A 21909-nucleotide genomic window follows, 5' to 3' on the forward strand; every position below is an offset into this window, starting at 1 on the left:
GAGATATCACCCAAATGTTCTGGGTTTGCTGCAAACTGGAGGCTTCCAGCGGTATTAGCGGATGCTTAGAAACACTGGTTACAATTTAGTAAGAAAGGGGCCAAATCCAGGTTAAATAAGACATGAGGTAAGACTCTTCTGAATCACAGGCAGCGCTAACAAAAATGGGGAGATTTCTAAGCCCCATCAGTTCAGCAGGCTGGGAATTAGCAGCCTTGGGGTAGAGATAACAACATCTGGGGCTTATTTCTCCCCAGAGAAGATGCTTGACCAAAGCAAGGAGAAAGTACAATAGGGCCTCACTAGAGCAGGCATAAGAAAGGACTAACATTCACAGAGGCGGCTGAAATATTCAGGGCTAAAAGATGGCACCAAAATGTGCGTTTTGAAATGTTTCAGCCAGCTGTAGAGATTGGGCATGGCTTCAATGCAGGGCTAATGACCAATGGCACAGGATGAAACAGGGCCTTTCTTAACATGCTGGGCCCATGGTTCCCAGCTCTAATTAACAGAACCAGTTCCCTCTCCCACTCCATACAGGCACTGACTTCTACAGTCATTGCTGAAGGCTCACTTCATTAGTGAGCCTTCACCGCCCTTTGAACATCTCACGGCATGTGTTTGATAGAGCTATAGTTACAGGATAAACACTCACTAGAAGCAAGTATGACTAAACTCCCCTACAGATTTTTCTTTAAATCACTTTTATGTCCCCAGATTTCCTTAGGCAGCTGGCTAGCACTCCCAGACTGACAGATGGGAGTCATCTCACTTCATGGTACTCAAATGCTATTTATGGCGTCAAGCATAGCATAGGTTCTCTCAGAGAAGAACGGCGTGGATCCAAATGCACTCATGAGTTACAAGTCATTTGAAATCAGTGGGGTAGCTCAAGATGTTCAGGTGTGGGGTGGCGGGACTGCTCTCCCACGACTTTCTGGCCGATGTGTATGGACGTCAGCCATGAAGCTTTCCCACACACCAAAGGAAGAAAGACCCTGGAGTAATTAGCTAATCTCCCTTTGTTGCAATCTCATTCAAAGCACATAATAGCGCTTATAAAAATAGTCTTTCCCATGGCAGAAACTGTGGATTTTAGCAAAAAAAATATTACTTCAGCCTGTGTATCACACCGTAGGGAAAAGTATCAGTGATCTTATATCGGCATTAAATACACATGCTAGCCCACCATTTGGAGGCTACAAGTAGGAGAGGGTTTCAGATGTGCACATAAAGAGTTGATTTAATGAAAGAGAGAGGCAGAAGTTTTAGGCTAAAGGGGTTATACTCTTAGGTCAAATAGGCTCAAAGTTGAAATCATGTCACAACCTGTATTGTGGAAACATTGAAGTATTAACCAATAATTAGAGAAAGGGAAGTAATTTAGAGTATTTTTTTTTTAATTCTGGCTTCCTAAGGAAGTAAAGCATCTCAATTACATACTCCACATGCACGTGGGCACGTTCCCACCCCCACCAAGGACCTTTGAATCTGTTAGCCAAGTCCAAGTCACTCTGACAGTGATGGAAGCCTCAAGGATATTTAAGTTTCTACAAGTGTTGAGAAAATAGACAGCCAGATGGAGGAGAGACTGAAATCACATTAATGCCTTGACTCCAAGAACTGCAACACGTGCTCAGGCCCAGAATCCACACAGGAGATTTTGGCCTACTTTTGGCCACCAGGTAGGTTTTCTGCTGTGTAATAACATCCAAGACATACATGAAGCTTTCAAAAGTGTCAGGTCATCTGTAGTAGCTCTCATGTGGATAAAGTCCACAGACTATAAGGGAGTTTATAACAGGTTAAATAGAGGTATCAGTGGAGAAGGTGGTGTCTGAAGATTAGATTAGCAAAATCCCATCTGGAGAACAGCATAGAAGGTATATAACCTGACAGGCTACAGACAAGTATTACAAGAGCAGTAACATTATAAAGGGCATTTGGATAATCCAAATTCTCCAGCACTTCCTGTCACGCCATGCTGCTCTTTCTGCTCGAGCTGCGGAAGGAATTTGCAAAGAACAAGTGCTTTCATGAACCCAAGATCAAAAGATAACATGTTCTCACTGTCAAATGTATTTACCTAGGGATTTGCCAGAACTGCCAAACAGGCCCTGTGTTGTGCAGCAGTTTTGTTAAAGCCCCAGCTCCTGGAATCATGCGTTTATGTGAGAGTCTCTGACTTAACACTGGAAAAAAAAATCACAAATATGACACTCCCAAAAACCTGTCCACCAGCAGCCACGTGAGAAATGTTAGTAGAAAAACACCGCTATACTGTGTACATGTGTGGGGGCAGCACCTGGTTTATGCAGTTGATATGCCTGGGGTTTGCAGCATCTCTAAGGATGTGGCATTCCCAGGACCAACACAAGGAAAAGGGGGCAAGCAGCATTAAACAGCATCCGTGGCTGGGGCACAGACAGCAAGAGCAGCAAGCAGTGGGCTGTTTGCAAAGGAAGAACCAGTGGTCGGTCAGACACAAGGACATGCTCTTACCCAGTCAGAGCATGACTCGCTCTTTCTTTGTCAGTAATACAGAGGAGTGTGACTAATATTAGATCTTTACAGAGACATCTTCGGTTGGCATCTGCAGGCAGATCCGGAACCACTTGCCTCACCCTTCCTGCAAGCCATGGTGCTGCCTCAGTCCCCAGTGCCAGCCCTGTCTGCAGCGGGCTGCAGTCAGCAGCGAGCAGGGGTACCAGCAGCAGTTATTTTGGTCTGAAGCCAGGGTATGGAAGCTCCCAAGCCTCCAGGTAGGATATTCAACAGCAATATTTTACCACTATAAACTGATCCCGTGACAGTTAAATTGCTTTGTCTGCACAGATACCAGCTTTGCTTCCCTCCTTCCTTTGCAGACATATGTCTCCAGAGGGGCTGGCAGAGTGGCTAGCCCAAGCTAAAATGGATTAGCAACTGCACAAACTTCTCTGCCAGGGTGCTGCTTCTGAACTCAGAGAGGTCCCATCTTGCTTTACTTTCAAAATGAAGCCACTCCTCCAACAGCCCCCTCCCTACCTGAAACTACCCCCGCTATATGAACAAGCTCCAAGTGGCTTTGGAGCACAAGCCCATGTGCTCCCAAGTCCTTCAGGCACCAGTACAAATTCCTCCATCCCAGAGGAAAAGCTATTTCCCAATCCCAAGGACAAACAAGGTTTGTAGTACCCCAGCTTCAGGTCAAATACGCAGGTCTCCTGGGTGCTGGCTGTTAGAGGCAGCAGCCCCCTTTGGGAGCAGACGGGGACACTGTCAGGCGCTGCACCATGGCTCTTCCACCTGGGTGCCAAGGGGCTTCCCCTGCCACCCCCGCCCTCCCGGCACAGCAGGGAGCCGCCAGACGTGGTGCCAGGCTGCGGGGACAGGGAAAATGTCCCTGCGTCGGGGCAGGAAGCAGATCAACATTTCCTACTGCACCGGCTGCAGGCTGCGTCATGGGGAATTATCTGGGAAAACAATGGCCCCTTCCTCCCTCTCGTCCTGCTCACGCCAGGCTATGCTCAGCGACGCTGAAGCCCAGCCTGTGAAATCCCCACTGCTACATCAGCCGTCACCTCCATGCCTGGGGCCAGCCAGCGGCTCACAGCGTGGGCAGCTGCTTCCTCCTCACCACGCACCAGAGATGGACATGGCTACCAGCATGGGAGCCGCTCATCTCGGGAACCGGGGCATGGGACTCCGGGGAAATTCCCAGCTGTCAGTGAGGCAGACAGATGGACAGACAGCCCGGGATGAGCCACCTCCACCAGCTCAGCTGGGGCACATCCCATGAAGCAGGGGCATAAAGCCACGTGGACACCTCCATGGCCCCATGTGCCCTCTGGCAGGTTGGGGGCAGTCTGGGGCGAGGGTGGGCTCTTGGGGCCCATCCGCCACGCAGTGACGTGGCTGAGGCCATCCTGGCTGCACTGACCACCAGAAACAGGAAAAACCCAGAGGCTTTTTGTACTCACTAAATAAACTAAACCGCAATATGAGGGGACGGGCAGCCTCTCCCTTAAGCGGGGTTCTCCTCTCCCCCCAGCATGGCCTGAAGGCAGCTGGCAGGGCTGGGGCCTCAGAAGTGCCGGCTACTGCCCCACTGCCACTGCACCCACAGCTGCCCCGCTCCCCTGCCTGCCCCCTGCCCCTTCCCAAGCCACCTCCCCACAGCCCCTGGAGGAAAGACAGGTTGAGTACAGAGCTGGAGGCTGCTTGAAGCCACCAAAAACTAGCTTCAGGGGTGGAGTCACGATTTAGAGAGTGGCTGGCGTAGTTATTTCCTGAAGCTCCAGCTATTGGAGTCAGGGTATTCACTCTGACCTCACGTTACAAATTAAAAAAAAATCAGCACCCAGGCTCTGCAGTTGCAGGGAGAAGTGGAAGCCCCCACTGTCCCACAGGCCCCTGAAGCATCTGAGCGAGCCAGCAAAACCTGCTGCCCCACTGGGCCCCAGAAACGTCGGATGTTTTTGCGTCCCAAGTCAGAGCCCGAAGGCTTGGGGCGGGTGATCCTGGATTGCACACCTCGAGAGCCATGCCAAGAGGAAACAAGATTAAACATTTCTCAGTATAAATGTTTACTCAGCTCTGAGAAAACAGGCCCCTGACCAAACCTCAGCAAACGAGAGCACTATGGTCCCACAGGCGGGGAAGGAGAGCAAAGACCAGCAGCCAAACCCCCCGGCCTCATCCTTGCCCTTGCGAAGCCACCCTGGGGAGCGAAGGCCATGCTCGTGCCCAGCTGGCATGCTGGGGGGTGCTGCTTGCGCCAAACGTGCAGCAAGAGCTCAGAAGAGGACGTCTTCATGGCAAACTCTGCCCCACGCTATGTTTCATCAGCTGCGATCACAACTATTAAGAAGTGCCTTTACTTTCACCTCTCCTTCTGTTATTGTTTGGGGTTTTTCAGCTATGGAAAGATCTTTTGCAATGCTTTGAAATCCGATTAGAAATTAGGAAGGGTTTGGGGTTTTGTTATTGTAGGGGGGTAAAACAACAAGGCTGGCTTCCCACATCCTCGACACATTCCACATCCATGCAGTAACGCCTTTTAACCAAAAACAGCAGGTCACGATATGCCAGTACAGTTCCCTCATCTGAAACACGAGGTTGTTACTTTATATACGTATTGCTTCATGCATTGCCCACACATGCACGGCCTTATCAAAGGCCAAGCCAGCCACACACCCAGTTTCTATAGCCCCTGCCTTCTCCGTAACCAAGGAGATAAAATACACAAGACAGAAACAATGACATCACGCTGCAAGGACAAGGATGACAGGATGAGGACAGGACAGGCACTCTCAAGAAGCCTTGGAAAGACAGAAGTGACTGTCTGTCTCTCTCATCCCACAAACACCCTCCAGGGCTGCATGTCTGGAGGTTATTTCTCATTTAAGAGAACCCAAAACATCCTCACATTTGAAAGCCTGTATCTTCTGTGGTTAAGAAGAGCTGATCTATCTGTCTCAATCCAAGAGTTTTCATTGACATTCTTGAGGGGTGACATTAATACTTGTGCCTGACTGCAAATGGGGTATGTGGCCTTCAGGGAGCTGGACAAGCTTTTTTGGAGACAGTCCTGGTGTTGACCGCCCTCAAAGCTGGTCTCTCAGCTCGTTCCCTACATAAGCTCAGTCACCTCAAAGAGAGACCTAGGCCCCACTGACCCCAGTGTCCTACAAATGGAGGGGAAAAAAAAAAAAGACAAACCTTCTCTCACAGAGCCCAGGCCTGACAAGACATGGCACAGTCTGAGGGATAAAGAGTTTTATTGTTCATTTTACCAAGTGGCAATACAGCCACACACACCAGCACATGGGTCCAGAGCTTAATGCCTGGCCCAGGGTCACCAGAGAGCATGGCAGAGTCTGAAAGTTATGCGGGTCTCTGGTCAGTGTCATCAGCATTAAAATTACCATAGTCGCCAAGTAACTCGTTCTCTCTTATTAAGCAGAAGGGAGAGGCAGACATATTATTTTAATCTTTCCCACTGCAGTGAGGAAAAGCTCTTGATGGGAAAATGACACTGAGCGATTGCCCTTAGGATGCGGGTGAGAAGTGCAAGTGAAATAATTGAGTAAATACACTAAGACAACTGTCATTTCCTTCCCCTGACGTTGCCATGGTCACACCCAAAACAAAGCTAGCTCAGCAACTGAGCCATCACCACGGACAAGCTGCTGCACCTTTTGATGAAATGTGATTTTATCATCACTCTTGCCTCAGTTTAAATTGATTTAGAAGGATAAAGATAATGGTAATGAAATAATAATAAGGTTGTGGCTCTTTCATGGGCAAAAGTCAGCTTAGACAGTGACGTCAGTCTTGGGATTCAAGACTTCAGGGAATGCATGGGAGGTTGTGGAATGCCTTTTTATTTTCCAAATATCTTGAACTTTCATTCCAAGTAAGGGAAAATACTTCCACAGGACGATGCAGCATTTCACCAAGTATCAGCCTCCAAAAGGATTACAGAAGTAAACAAAAAGTCTATTTCAAATGGGGTAAAAAATGTGTAAGCAGTGATCTTAAAATACGCAGCCAGTCATAGAGTTCTTGAGACAAACTGAAAATTAATTTCTCTTGCAAGATCTTTTGCAAAGATCTAGTTATTTAACCACACCAATAAAATAGGAAGAGGAAAAGAAGGTGGACAAGTGTTGTGAGACATTTCAGTTAAAATATTGAGGGTAGCAGAGGCAACATCAAACTGCCTAATTTTAAGAAAGGTAGAAACTGATTTGAATAATTGCAGTCCAATTTCTACAGCAAAGGTTTTAAAGCTTTTTTTTTTTTTTTTTTGAGCCTGATGTAAGTCTATTCACATGTACGATATACTTCTGCATTCAAAAAGCTGTGCACAAAACCAGTGAGAAACCTCTTCAGAGGATCCTGGATCAGGACTTAAATGAACCACTTGGACTCAGTGTGTCCTGTTTTCTTTGGTAAGTGAATTAATAAGTGTTCTGCACAAGACTGCTGCCAAGGAAAGCAAATACATTGTTTTCACTGGCGAGCAAGTTAAAAAAACCTGAACAGCTCAGCGCTGCCTTCGAAGATTGGGCTCTACTCACGACTTCTACCAATCCTGTTGGAAAAACGAGATCAGCATCTTTGTGGTAAAATTCATAGTGGTTTGCAATACTAATATATGTATGCACAGCATCTTCTGCACTCTGCTGATGATGATTTGCAGCAGGCCTGGCCAAAACCTCTGGTGATGCTGCAAAGACACAGCCCCAGAGTGACTCGGCTGACGCTTGCCACAGCTCTGGCAGGAGTTGGCATGCTCCGCTGACATCACGCTCCAAGCACACCGACCTCACCACAAGCCTCACTTGCTGTAGTCAGCTACTGAAAAAGGAAACAGGTGTGTATTAAAAAAAAAAAAAAAAAACAAAAAAACCAAACCAAACAAAAACCCCTTAAAACTTGATGGTGTTCATGATACTTTTCCTTGGCACAGTGGACTAGGATGTTCAGGCACTGTTAAGCAGGAAGGGTAAATGGGACCTTGTGGTTTGGAAACACGAGACATACATCTTCCCTCACACTGCTAAATTCCTCTGCCTGAATATGCAGCAGGCAAAGCCCTTTAAAAGAAAGCCCCATGCTCTGAAAAACAGCAAGCACCACTCACGTAGGCCACTCCAAATGACTTAATTGGCTTCATTTTAAGGAAGGGAAGAAGGAAGGCAAGACTTCTGCAAAGAGCTCGAATGTTCCTTTTACACCAGGAAATAAAATTCTTCTAGTATCAGCCATCACAAGGGTCAAAGCCTAATTTTCAGGCAACAGTTGGTTCCCAGTGCAAGATTAAGACAAGGGTCACTGCTCAGAGATAAGGTTTGTAACAGGAATCTTTCTGCAGTCAGTTTCTCACCAAATTCTCCTGCTGAGGTCAGTTACAGATTGGTATCAATAAATTCAGTTGTGCCACACTTACGAACTGACAGCATCGGGGTATCAATATAATGGCCAAAGTCAGAACCAGGATTAGGACTAAGGTTAGGGTTTAGGAAGGGATGTGCTCCACCACCAGGATTATTGCCGAGTCCTGCACAGTCTGACCTTCGTGATGCCCTTTACTTGCATTTTAGAAAGCAGGGCATGACTTGTAAGTTAAAGGCTAGAATTAAGGTTAGTCCCTCTCACCCATGTTTCTTCCTGAGTTGCAGTAGGCTCCCTGAAACAGTCCAGGGCTGACTCACATACAAACACTCCACCCAGAGGGCAGCTGACTAAAGGAGAGCCATTGATTAGGGTTAAAACTGCCATAGCAAATGAGTTTAAGTAAGAGGTGGCATCAGTTAATTAAAAGAGCCTGTGTTTAGTACTTGACCAGCAGTGGATGTCTATCCAGTGACCCAGGCTGGACTGGAGGAGAAAGTGTGGTGGTGGTGGTGCAGCTAGTGACAGGGGGCTGCAGCAGCAGGTTTCTTGCTGCAGTTTAAGCTTAGTGAGCTATGTTAAACTCCTGCCTGGCAGGCGAAGTGCCCTATGTTTAATTCTGGGGCATTTAGTTAAATTCTGGTTAATGGCTGGGTTAGGGACTTGGTCTCCAGGATTGGGTCTCCTGCTGAATTAAACAATAGCCCTCTGCAGCCTTGCAAGCAAAGCCTCAGTGCAGACTCTGCCCCGCTCCTAGCCCCTAAGTCTCAAGGTTCGCAGCAGAAAATCTCCAGAGCTTGGGCAGCAGAAGACAGACCAGATCTCACCTCAGTGTCACAGGCAGGTGTCACTGCACAGCCCCAGCCCAACCTAAGTCCACAAGGCTCAGCCTCACACTGTGCCTTGGCTGAGTTATGAATACCTGAAAAATGCCACACCACACTCTTGAGCCAAGAAACACACGGCAGCTTGGCATTAGAGGGAGCATGGACAGATCCCAGGCCAAGGTCTGAGCACAGTGTTGCTGCACATGCGCTACTTTAGGTTCAGGTCCTTTCCAACCCAAACAGACATATTAGTACTTAATTAATTGCAGAGTCAAGCTAGTTTTATCTCTACTTATTTTGCTAGAAAGACTCACACGGGATGCGTGCTAGGGCCAGAATCCACATCACGGCCCTGGTGAAAATCCAGAGAAATGCTGTTGATTTTAGTGCAGTTATTGTAGATCTATGCAGTTAAATCCTCTAAACCTAGCCCAGGCAATGTCCTTGCACAGGTCACTGTTAAACTAGGTTTACTTGACAGAGGCAGCAGACCGGTGAAGCAAGGCTACCAAAAGGTTACAAAACCAACTTCCTAGACAGAGTGCAAGATCTGCCGCACAGATAAAAATATAAAAGGCCGGTGTTTCTCTTCCACTTTATTCACTGCTAGACTGCTAGTAAGAACCCACTAGTAAGAGGAAAAAACAAAACAACAAAAAAACCCCAACAGAAAACACTAAGAGTGAATAATTTTCCTCCTCTCCCAAGACCTTTCTTATCTATGAAAATCAACAGGCCTAGCAACAGTAGCAATGATTTATTGAGCCACACCTCTACAGTGCCTTCTGTGCCCTATGGTAGGTGTGAGCACACAGATGGCAGGAGACAATGCCTCTGATTCACGCAGCTTACCCTTGGCAAGGTATCCGACTAGCTCTCCACAGCAGCAGGCTTCTGACCACAATGGAGGGAGTCCATCTCTGAAAGTTTCCAAGGGTCATGTAATTTCTAGGAGCTATGGGGCACAGCACTATCCCCAATGTGACCAACAGAGTGACACATGCTCAGCTCCTTGAAGGATCAGGCCAGAAACCGCTCCGAAGTCAGACAGCAGTAAACAGGAACAAGAGCATGCAGATACTCCATTACTTACCTGTGGCTGAGAGGCCAGATTCATCTTATAAGGATGCGTCTTTCCCTCCTCATTTACAAGTGGTGACCAGACTTTTGACTCTGTTCTGCAACACACAAATTTTTAATAGTTAATCTGTTTTCATCACTGAGCATCATTACTGTTATTAAAAGACTTGAAGTTCATCAATTTCCCAAACATTTCCCCAGTTTTTTGTATACAGCACTATCCACATCAGGAGGAATCTGGACAGCCTCATTTTAGGCATGTAACTTGGATGAATTAGTTATGTTGTATGAGGTCCTTGGAGAAAGACAGGATCTCAGCATTGACTATCCTGGCTTCTCCTTTGGGACTCCACTGGCAACACATCCAGCACGGGCTCCAACCCAGGCAGTAGAGTTGGGAGTCACCCAACAGCAGAAGCTGGAGATATCCCTTAGATGCAGATCTTTTAATTAAGTGGGACAATTCATATTACTGTGTGTTTCAGCTTTTATAGGTAGCCACAAAGAGGAATTATTCTTGCCTGTATTGACTATACAGAGAACATTTCGTTCTTAAAGTTGGGCTGCCTTGGATAAGCTAAAAATATTTTTTGGTTTGGGCCTCAGGAATTTTCTTCTTATTTATACAGTGGTACCCATACTGCACAAACAGAGGCTTTGGGGAATTATAAAAAAGAAAATGGGTCCAAGTCCGCAATGGGACTAAGCACTGAGGTGACATAATGTGTCAGAGAGAGTCTACATAACCTTTACTGGTCTGTGGTCTGACCCTATTACTCACAGCAGCCTGAAACACAAGTCAAGAGCTGTGACCAAAACCAACTGCTTTTACCATCATTATTCTGGAGTTTTGCTGTGTCCCAAAGAACAACAGACAAACAAGTGGTGACGAAGAAGCAGAGTGCTTAGATTTGCTTGAGATACTTTGTGGGAAACATATGCTACCTACTTTTCTCAGAAGTACAGACAGCAGTTAGCATCTCAGATGGACTAAACAGTGCCATTTTTCCCAAACTTTTTAATAGTAGGGAACGAGTAGCTGCAGTATTGCTGAATGAAAACCACTGTTCAATGCTAAACATTGCATCATGCGGCAACCAGATGGCTGATAAACTCTTAGGATGAGTTTTGAAAACCATGTCCTGTTTTGACAGGAGCCCTTTATAGAATCTGCAACTGCAGATAGATGTACTTCCCAGATATTTGTGGGTCCAGGGCCAGTTACGATTTAAGTACTTAGTTAGTAAAACAGGAATGCTTCCACTGAGAATTCACTGGATAACTGGAAAGAGACTTCAAACAGAAAAGGCTTATAAAACTGACAAGGATGGAGAAACAGGGTATAGAGCTACCCACGATAAATTCAATCTGGTCTACACTATTCGTCTATAAGCCCTCCAATGTCAGGACATTTTTCTAAACTTAACGGTGATGTACATGCATACCCCAGACACTTGCTGCGTAAATAGTATTTTAATACTGACATCCAAAAGGTAGCTCAGTGGGAGGAGACAGGAGGCAGCATTCTCACTCGGGGAAGAGGAGAAGTTTTATTGACCTGCTATTGCATCTACTGCACTCTAGACTTTACACGGAAGAAACCTGAATGAAATCTGCTGTGCTGTACCTCCTTTCACGGGCAAGTACAAAGACACAGGTCACACCAGATATCATCCTTTACAAGCATTCAGGCACAGCAAACCTTTGACTCCAGACTATTGCACCCTGCAGGCTCAGCTGCAGTGCTGACGACAACCTACGTCCCCCAAATCCTGGCATCTGGCAAGCTAGGGCACACACAGACTAACAAATATGAATGTAACAGCTGCATAGGATCAGATCCATGCCAACTGATCATTATCTTGTCTCAACAGCTGCTATTACTGGATGCAAACATACCCCAGGTGAGTATAAAACAGCCATTCCCTCCTTGCTTCTGGCAACAAGTGCTTTAAGGTGCCTGAAGAACCAGAGATTTTAACCAGATTATGGCTATCAAGCCTGACAAAGTCACAGCCATCTATAAGATGGCTGTATTTTGCACTTGAAGACTGTGTTTGCAGAGGGGAGCAGCCCACTGACCAGTGCAAAGCATTATTCCTTGAAATTGTTTAGAGATCACTTGCAACCAAGTTTCACCTCCTCTGGAACAACAGGGGCCACAGCAAAGTATATGGGAATCAAATACCCTGCAAGTCAGGCTGTAAGCAAGTGGACATTGGCTGGAGATGAAAGAGCAGATCAGAGAGCATTAAACACTTCAGCTGATTTCTAGCATGAGGCATCCCTGTGCCAGTTCTCACTAGCAGTGATCTAAGTACTTTTGAGGTAGCATTTTCTTTTGCAGCAGCTTAATATTATCAGATTCCAGAAGCACCAAAAGGCCTTATTCAGGCTGAAAATTTAAGCTTAGAGCAGACCAATATACAAATACAGAACAGAAACCTCCCCCCAGGAACCAGGGCACTTGCTTTCCTCCCACTGCCCTTCACTCAATGCATTTGAGGTGACACAGCACCTTGGTCTCCAGCATAGGGGAGGCAGCTATGGCCAACTACTGCAGCCAATGGGTTTTCTCCTCCCTTATTTATTAGCAAGGCAAAAAGCACAAGTTTGTTTCCCAGCCTGCTGCCATTCTGATCTGTCACTGGATATAAATGGAAGCAGCAAGGTCACTCCAGGCTTCACTTTCAATCCAGTTTAAAAGTTATCCAAACAGAAAGGTTAAATAGCCCGCGTGGTTGTTCCTCTAAGGCTGGGAGGATAAGGCTTGCCTTTGTCTTCACAACAGCTGCAGCAGAGCCTTTCAGCCACTCTCAACAGCCCATTTATGGCCCCAGCAAAGCCGCAAAGAGGAGACAGCTTTGCTCTCACTGGCTTTGCCTAGTGGGGCTTTCAAGGTGAGTGCCCCATCCCACCACACCGGAGCCCACAGTCTGCAGGTCATCGGTGGGACTGCTATGGTCCCAGCTTTCAGCAAGGGTTTCCTGGCTCTGCTCTTGGTGTCACTGCCTGCACTTTCACTCAAGTGTGGCAGGAGAAAGAAAAACAGCACCTAAAAGTTCACCTTATGTCCCACTGCTGGCCCAGGACTTATTTTCTGAAAGGCTGGGAAGTGTGGACACAAGGCACAGATGATAGGGTGGATTGGTTAGACTCATCATGTTTGTATCTTATCTATATGTGTTCACATCTTATTTCTATGACGAAGGGAACAGGCGTCAGAGCAGACAGTTCAAACCCAGCCTCAGTGCAGTGCCCTGAGTTGACAGCAGGCTATTACTGGTAGGACTGTAGTGGCTTTCGGGAAGATTTTCTTCAGATCTGGAGAGGAGGACCACCCAGCCACAAAACCGCCTCCACACTCCCCCTGATGAGGCAGTGGCCACTCTAGCAGGGCTGCCTCCCCACCAGTGGTGGGGCTGGATGTCCAACAACCTGCTGAGGAATCACACCCTGTCTTCAGGGAAAGCCAGCAGGCTTCAGCATGCCCATAGGATCTCACAGACTCCTGCTTAAATTGATGAACAGTTATTTTAGAACATGGTTTCTAATGCATATTCTTTCAAAAGAGATTCGAGATGAGCACAACGCTCAAATAGTGCAGAAAGAGAAGACAAACCCATGATACTCAAACAAGCCTGGGAACAAGTGCCAGTCAAATTAATTGCATGCACGTGGATAGACAAGCTTCGTCATGTCTGCAGTTTACATTTCCACGCTGTTTCCTTACTACAGGAGAGAACGCAACGAAGACAGGGCCAGGGAATGAGCCATGCATATGCAGTTTCATCCAGGCAGAAACCAAGAAATTTCTCTGATACTAGTTTGGATGGGGAGGAACTGGTAAGAAGGGGAGGAAGGAAACCGCATGCGAGTCAAGGCAAGAATCTGGAGAGTTATTTACAAAATACAACATTTTTCAAGAAGCTTGGCTTGAACATGGTATAATATAAACATTGCAAGAGCCTAGATTTTGCTATCAATGCTTTGCGTGCAGAGCTGGGCCATAGCTTCAAGGGAAAATTCAGAGCTGGAAAATGAGGCTCTAATTCTGTGCGCCAGGAACTGCGTAAATAACTTGTGTAAAGGTGAGAGGCACATTTACACTCCCATTTCAATCACCAGGATAGAAACAACTAAGATACCAAAGTAGCAACTAAACCCATAAAGATAGAGAAGGTCCTTGTGCAACACAGTTTGCTAGCTGAAAAATGAGGAAAGATCTAAAGAATTCCTCTTTCAACCCTCCCCAAGAGTTTTAGACAGGCATTTTAATAATGTTTAGAGACTAACTACAAGAGCTTTCAGGCTACCAGGAAGGTGCCTTTTAATCAGCCTTTTAGCTACAACAGCTGCAAAGTACATGCCTTTGGATTTAAACACAAGCAGTCACTTTTAGCAACCATCCGTTAGTGGACATATTCACTTTGGCAAGCAAAACTGTACTTCGGCTGCATGCAGCCTACTGCCAATTCAAACAGCAACGCTAGGCACAACTTGCTAGAGACAAAAGGCCCCAAATTAATTTCTTCACGCATGGCCCTCTGCTCCTGGCATTTCAGGTGTCTCTTCACGCAACCATAGAATACAAAAGGGCAACTCCAGCTGTTCAGAAGAAGCAACAAAAGTTTATCACAAGCGGTTTCATTACAGAGTTACGAAGGATAAAACACGCCTGACTGCTCAGACTTACACTGTTCTTCCACCAGCCAGCTACAGAGTTAACTACTTTTGCCTCACCAAAGAAGCTGTAGAAACACAACAAATGCCAAGCTTGACTTGCCAAAATGACTTTGAACGTGCCAATCATTAGTAAAAGCTGTGGGCAAGCACCCAGGAGTGCTGGGAGCACCACACCAGCCATGGAGAGGTTGTGAGCTGCCACGGAGGGTCAGGCAATCTGCATGCCCTTATATAGCTGCATGCAGAGCATCAGGCTTTTCCCAGGGCCAAAAGAATTATTAGTAAGATGACAGAGCTGGAAAACTCTTCTTGGCAGGGAAGCAAGAAGCAAACCTAAATGAGTCAACGGATTCCACCGACTTCCTAGAACACAAATTCGAGCCTATTGTGGCTTTGTGCAACTAGTCCTCACAGCTGAGACCTGGGAACACATGGAGCAAGCAAGAGTGCAACTGAACCTACCGAATAAAATGCAGATAACATCACACACATTCTCTCTTTTTCATAAGCATCTACACATGATCCTTTCTGACAACGCAATGAATGTGCTGGTAGCAGATCTGACTTCCCTGATCCTAGCACTTTTCAAAGAACAAACACATAGCTTCATTCCTTGGCATCACTTTCAGCAAACAGACTGTTTTGCAAACAAAAAAGGTGCATTAATATATTATATGCTGGCAGCAGAGCTGCAGAAAAGCAGCTTGAAATTTGAAGGACAGTAGGAGCAGAACAAGAGATTACATGTTTGCAAACCCTTTTCACAAATATTCTTCTCTTATTACCACCCCCAACCTGCCTCTGGACATAGAGGGAAGGGCAGACTCACTGTGGGAACACTTCTTTTTTGTTGAAAAAAAGCATATAAATACACACTTTATCTTTGAGTTGCTCAGAGCTGCACATGAACACAGTTCCACCACCCATTTGGTGACTAAAGCCACAGGCAAAGAGCCATTTGTTTTAGAAATAAATTTTCACCTGTGCTGCAATGAACATTTGTCTGCTTTTGTAGATCTGCAGCTACAGCTACACAGAGCTGTGTGTCAAATTCATCATGAGAATTAGTTCCTCCTGAGCCCTCCCTTCTTTGAGTGCTCTTTGTCAGGGCAAGCATCTTTCCCAAAATACACTGAGTTTCCAAAGGAAGTTGATAGCTTTCTCCAGTCTGTTGGACGTGTCTTCCTGCTTACTCCCGTTAAAGGAAAATCAGAGGTGTGCTTGGAAGGGGTGCAGCCTGAGGGGAGGCTTTGCTAGACACCAAAATGTCAGTGCAACAATGTATGCACCCTAATTGGAAAAAAAAAAAAAAAAAAAAGCAGCTCTTCTCAAAGACTCAAGATCCAAAACTTCATTTTTCCTACAAATGGGAGAGGCTCAAAAATCTGTCCATGAAATTTCTCCGTTTAGCAACTGTGTGGTTTTGAGTTGACTGAAGCACACTGTCTGATGTAGCTCAGTCTTTCTGCATGCACCATACAAAACCATGGTGTTGAGCTTGATTTTACACCGCTGAAGACAATAATGGAACCTTTACTTCGGTTTCTTGGGAACTACATTTCTAAAACCCCTCTCTAGCCTGAAACAAAAAGCAAAATGAATGAACAAACACAGGCTCGGAAAAGAGCAGGGAGCTGCTAGACACACTAAGTTCAGCAGGAATTTGGTGTATGCGCCAACATTGTTGAACACTCACGTTCAAGGCAGAAAATAGACCTTTCCAACTCTGTTCACACAGCAAACAGCAAAGCACCTGGCAGGGCTGCTTAGAAAAGCATATTCAGAGAAAGCAGTTTGTGGCTGGGTTTTAACTCCTAGGAAATTAACAGATTTGCACCTTTTGGTGAAAAAGCAGACCAGGCATGTTTTCTTCAGCTAGTAATTTGATCCATTTTTAATGGTGACATGTGTTAGACTAGATTTCCTGCTTACAATCTGATCTGAAGTATTTTTGGACTGTTACCATCGTTAAGAAAAATACTGAAACAGGAAACATTGGAATGCTGTTGATATTCACAATCAAGTACACAGTGCAAACAGCATTTCCTTTACCAGAATGGTTTAAGTGCTTTCAATTCTCTACATTTACATTTCTCTTAAATAACCATTAGTAGAGCCAAACATGAAGACATCTTAACCGTTTGGCTACCATTAAAATAGAAGAGGGTTGCATATTTGCAGAACATACACATACAAATTTTGTTTCAGTCCACAGAAGAGCACAAGATGACAACAAGCATAGCACAACACTCCCCTAAACACTCTCCCAGCCTCCAGCTACTTGCAGCTTAAGGGCTTTCTGCAGCAGAGATACTGCCAGGGTATATAATATCCTTTATAGTTTTGCCTTCCATTAATTCACCCGGTCTCCTTTTGAACCCATGTGCACTTTTAGAATTCACAGCACAGTCACAAATTAAGTCTCCACTGGCACGACAGCGTTGACCCATTGGTGGAACCGAAACACCTGATGTGAGCTCAAATCCCTCCTGGCATGACCTTGCTGCCACCCTGAATGCAGGTCAGAGAGCATTTTGCACAGGTAATCATTTAAATAAGTAATCATTTAAAATTCATCAGATATGAAATTAAAAATCACTAAGGATTTATGCTTTCGCACGACACCTCTACAATGGTGAGTAGAAAAGGACTGGAAGACTTCTCACTCTGGAAAACCTGGCACAGCTGGGCACATTCTCAGCACCAGCTGTGTGTGATGCTCCAGCCCATGGAGCTTGCTCCAGCCCATGGAGCTGCTGCCCTGTCCGACCAGCGGTCTTTGCCATCATGGCTACTTGGTACAACTGATTCAGCTAATGAGCTACAACTGCAGAGCATGGAGACCAGACCCAAGAGTTGGTGGTGTTGAAGTGCAAATGATATGCTTCCCTTGTCATACTCAGCCAACTACTTACAGAGCTACTTCAACAGAGAAAAAACTTCCAGCTCTGACCTGATTGTATTGTCAGCCTTCCTCACTAACTATATGGTCAAGTCTTACTGTCAGAGTTTGGCCCAAGGTTCAGGAAGCCCAAGCTATACCAGTTGGCCAGGTGACACTCATTTTCCCAAGTGCCTTCCACCCTCTCCACCTCTGTAGCGATGGTCTTCCCCTCTTTATAGAGGAGGGCTGACCACTGACCCATAGTCTGCTTTCCTCACCCATTTCCTCTACCCTAAGTTGAACAGGAAGATGAAGTATGGGCTCCAACTGTTTTAAAATGCCTTCTCTGTCACCCGTCTAGTCCTCCTCTCAAGATCTTCCATTTTAAGGTCTTGGCCTTAGACTGCAAAGTAAAGAAGAGCTCTAACCTCAGCAACCAAGACTACATTGCATTTCTGACCACCGAGTCCAGCTGCATTTGGGACAACACAGTTACAGGGGCCCAGAAGGAGACAGCTGGGTGCTAGGGGTAAAATATTCTCAGCAGAGTACAACCAGGAAAGACCACATGATGCACATTACTGTCTTTTGGCATTAAAGAGCTTTCTTCTCTGAGAAAGCCTCCTGCAATATCGTATTCCCCAATACAAACACATCTCTAGTGGCTATCAAGTCTCCAAACAAGTAAGCAATTCCTCCCTAAGCAGAACTTTACTCCCAAAGAAGAAGGAGGACCAAAGACATGAAGTTTCCTAGAATCATCTAAAATGGATTTTACATAGAGTATTGGGTAGTAATATCAAATCCTAAAGTGGATAAGTAGTGAGATCACTGCTTTCATGTCCTTGTGGTCTTGACACTCTCCTCGGCCATTTTGTCAGCAGTACTCCTCAATCACTACAGCAGCAGAAGTGTCCAGCACACATTCATGCTACCTCATTGAAAGGGGGTCTTGAAAAAGAGTTGGGCTGTGCTAACTCAAAGCCCCTGCATGGTTTTACACAGCTGCACATTCAGCTAGAAATCTCTCCCTGGGCAGCTTCCACACCCAAGGCCGATGAAACATGCATGGGGTATCTATAAAGTTAACAACTTTGTAATTAACATTAGGAAACACATTTTACAGACTCAATGATCTGTAAGAGTGAGCTTGCCTGCAGGCTGAAAGAGCCCTTGCTTCCCCTCCTCTCTCCCAGCCAGAACCACATGGCACTGGTTTGCTAAGTCAAGCAACTGGGTATTTCAGAGAGGAAAAGGAGCATTCCTTTGCAGGAAGATTACAGGCTGCCAAGTTAGAGGCCAGTATGAGAAACTCTGGGGCTAACAGGCTGCTGCAATGCTCACCACCCATTCACACTGCCTGCACTGTGCTCCGTTCTTCCCTCTGTGAATTCCCTCAATGAATTGTCAGGCTTTTTTTGGCCAAGACCCATCGCTTCTTCCTGAACTGGGAAATGCCTGCTGAACTCCTGGCATTGTCCAAGCTATGGTAAAAGAATTCTGTTTATCACAGAAAAGCCCTGAACAACTGAACTACTGTGTCATTTAAGGCATGCTTTTGCACTCCTTCTGAAAGCACTTCCCCTGCATCTGCCGTGAAGCTGATGGACAATTGCTTTGTGGGAGGACGGCCACAGGAAAAACTCACTCCAGAGCAACTAGAAATGCCACACTGCATCGACCATCTGACTTTGAGAAGTGCTGGTACCCATGGCTGCAATTCAAACCAAGAGGAAGGATAAATCCCCAGCACCGTTGAAAAAAAACAGGCTTCAGTTCTTTTAAGAAGCAAAGCAGACCCCTGCCTTCCCAGTCTCCATTTCTTCTGCGTACAAAGATGGCCCAAGAACAAAGCACGGCTGGGGAAGGCAATGAAGCTGTCCATTGCTCTGCAGCTCAAGACAGTAGGAAGGCTGAAGCTAGCCCATGCTCTACACTGGTGGAAAAGACCATGGCTCAGCTGTCACCTTCCTTTAGTTTTTCAGGATTTGGAGAGACTGATGCCTGACAGGTACCTTGATGCACCCTGGATCATTGCTATTTAGCACTGTCGGTGGTGTTTGATCAAGAGGCTCCAAAATGTGCAACCTTTCCGAGTCTGTGCATGGCAAAAACTAGGCAATTAATAGCTTGGACAACATACAACCATATATTTTAACTGCTAAATTAGTGCAACAGGAAGAAAGGTCTTCTTTGGTTGTACCTCCTCTGCTATGAGTGAAGTTTTCATGAGACCTGTCTTTGATTTCTTGCTGTCAGGAGCCACAGAATAGGCTGACAGACTCTGCCACAAATTATCAGCCAATTTCTCACTGGGAAAATTGTTTTCATAAGGTCAAAGTGCAGCAAATGCAAGCAGCATTAGGATTAAAGGCTGAAATGCAGTTCCCTCTCGCTATCCAGCGCCTGGCCAAAGCACTAAGAGGTCAAATTAAACAAACCAGCCAGAGAGGTCTGCTGTCAAACCAAAACATAGCTACTGCCCACCCCACATCCCTCCCTCTCCCCATCCCCAGTCTCGCTCAGCAACGTACCTGCTGACCGTCAGAGTTAATTCATCTGTGCAACCCTTGATTTTGTTCTGCGCCTCAAGGTGCGTCATGTTATCTGTGTTTACTCCATCAATAGCTATGATCTGGTCTCCTATACACACGTTGGCTATTGCAGCTTTGCTACCTGGAGTCACCTAAGGGAAAACAAAAAGAGTGAATGGACTTTCTAGTGAGGAGGTTTCCATAGCAACATTTGAAAAACAGTTGGAGCACTCGGGGCTTCTCTCACTGGTACCTGGAAGCAAAGAGGTGAAAACTAATAAAAGTAAATTCTCAGCAGAAATCTATCTGGGTCTCTTAGATGCTCCTCAGTATTAGTTAGGGGCTGGATTCTATTTTGGCACCCACAGATAGAAATTCGGGGAGGGGACAGCAGGTAAATAATAAAAATTGTATTTTCACTCAAGGCAATTGGCTTTGTGCTAGAGAGCAAGAACATACAGAAAGCAACTCTGTTCTTCGCTGGACAGAGAAGTGCTCTCCAAAACGGAAGGTGCTAAGGACAGCCAGGAAGTCCAGACCTCTAAGAATGGAGGTGACAGAAGAGTATCAGAGTCATTGCAACACAGTCAACACCAATCAAAAACACCTTCATTTGCATCACGATCTCATTTACGTCCTTCCTTGGAAGGAATGTTTGGGGTGAAGATTTTGGATTGCTTCTTTAGTTGTAGTAAACTGGTTTTGCCCGGGAACAGCTGCAACAGACACTCACTGACTTCAGCAAGACCAATCCCAAAGCAGGGCTTGATCGAACAAGCAGACTGGAAAGGAGAAAGACATCAGAAACTTCATCTTTAAACCACAATCCGACAATACTTTCTGAAAAAGTAGAAGCATCATCCCCAGCCTGCCAGCATGACCACAGCTCACCTTGATGCATTCTGCCATTTTACAATCTCCCTTTCCTCTCCACGTGTGGTGCTTTGCTTCCCAGATATACCACAGCACTGCTAAAGAGGTGCTGTGCACTGCCTGAGAAATGACTGATGGGAAAGAGCTCAGGGTAATCTCACTGAGATCCCAGACAGACAGAAGACACTATGCAGCAACGTCATCGGTACGATACTCCTCATGAAAAAGAAGGTTCCAGCTAAAACTTGGCATTTTCAAGCAAATCAACTAACTGGCTCATTCATTTTTCCCTGCTAACGAGGGATCCCTATCCTCTTATCAACTGAGACGTCTTTGGGCCAAAATTATTGCCTCAGTGGAGGGTGAATAATGTCACATTTGTTTGTGGCTTTGCAAACACTACATAAGATTTTGTGCAGTTTTAATGACTTTCTAGAAGGAGCATAATGATTACTGTGGGCTTTCATCAATTATTTAATAGGCAGAGGAAATGAGAAGGGTGGACTGCTCCCAGGCATGAGTACAGATTAAAACATGCCTTGCAGCTAAGACATACCTCGTTTATGAGTCCGTTGCAACTGGTATTCATTCTATGCATTCATGCTAGGTTTCAGCTTGCTGGAAAGCAGCTGAGTAAACTGAGCAGAGCTGTCAGACATAAACAAACATTGTTCACAAGATTTAGCGAGTCCTCCTAATGTAGAATTGGATGGCAAATCATTCCCCCTAGAGAAACATTCACCTCCTAGAGGTGTCACACATTAGCTGCAATCACTGCTTTCCCTGGGCCAAAAATGAGGCTGTTCAGCACACCTCCTCACAGATGTAGCGTGGTATTTTCCCTAACCAGAAGGAAGATCACAAGATGCTTTTCTTTTTTCACCTCTCCACTAGGATACTATTTCATGGAAAAGGGAAGGACACAGATGTGTATCACAGATGTCGAAGGTTGGCCAAGGCGCTCAACATTAAGCCAAAGACCTTCAGATGGGTCAACCAAATAGTGCCTGTCTACCTGCTCACCACTTTTAATGCTGCAAGCAGACTACAAACTGACAGAGGAAGTGCTAATGAAAAGACCAGACAAGCCACCAGATGGATATAGAAGATCTGCTTTAAATGTGAAGATCACGGCCTCCCA

At 45.8% G+C, this 21909-nt stretch overlaps 1 protein-coding gene across 2 annotated transcripts in view; it reads right to left on the bottom strand.

Annotated features, from left to right (window-relative positions):
• Positions 1-21909, bottom strand: part of PDLIM1 (PDZ and LIM domain 1) — a 45643-nt gene that overhangs the window by 12986 nt on the left and 10748 nt on the right. For both annotated transcript variants that reach the window (XM_030031460.2, XM_030031458.2), the window contains exons 2-3: positions 19896-20047; positions 9805-9889 (exon numbers count right to left, since the gene is read on the bottom strand). In XM_030031460.2, the coding sequence (XP_029887320.1) occupies positions 9805-9889; positions 19896-19963 (153 nt within the window). In that variant the 5' untranslated portion in view covers positions 19964-20047. The remainder of the gene's footprint in view (positions 1-9804; positions 9890-19895; positions 20048-21909) is intronic.

This window comes from Aquila chrysaetos, chromosome 11, assembly GCF_900496995.4.
Source record: "Aquila chrysaetos chrysaetos chromosome 11, bAquChr1.4, whole genome shotgun sequence".
Lineage (NCBI taxonomy): Eukaryota > Metazoa > Chordata > Aves > Accipitriformes > Accipitridae > Aquila > Aquila chrysaetos.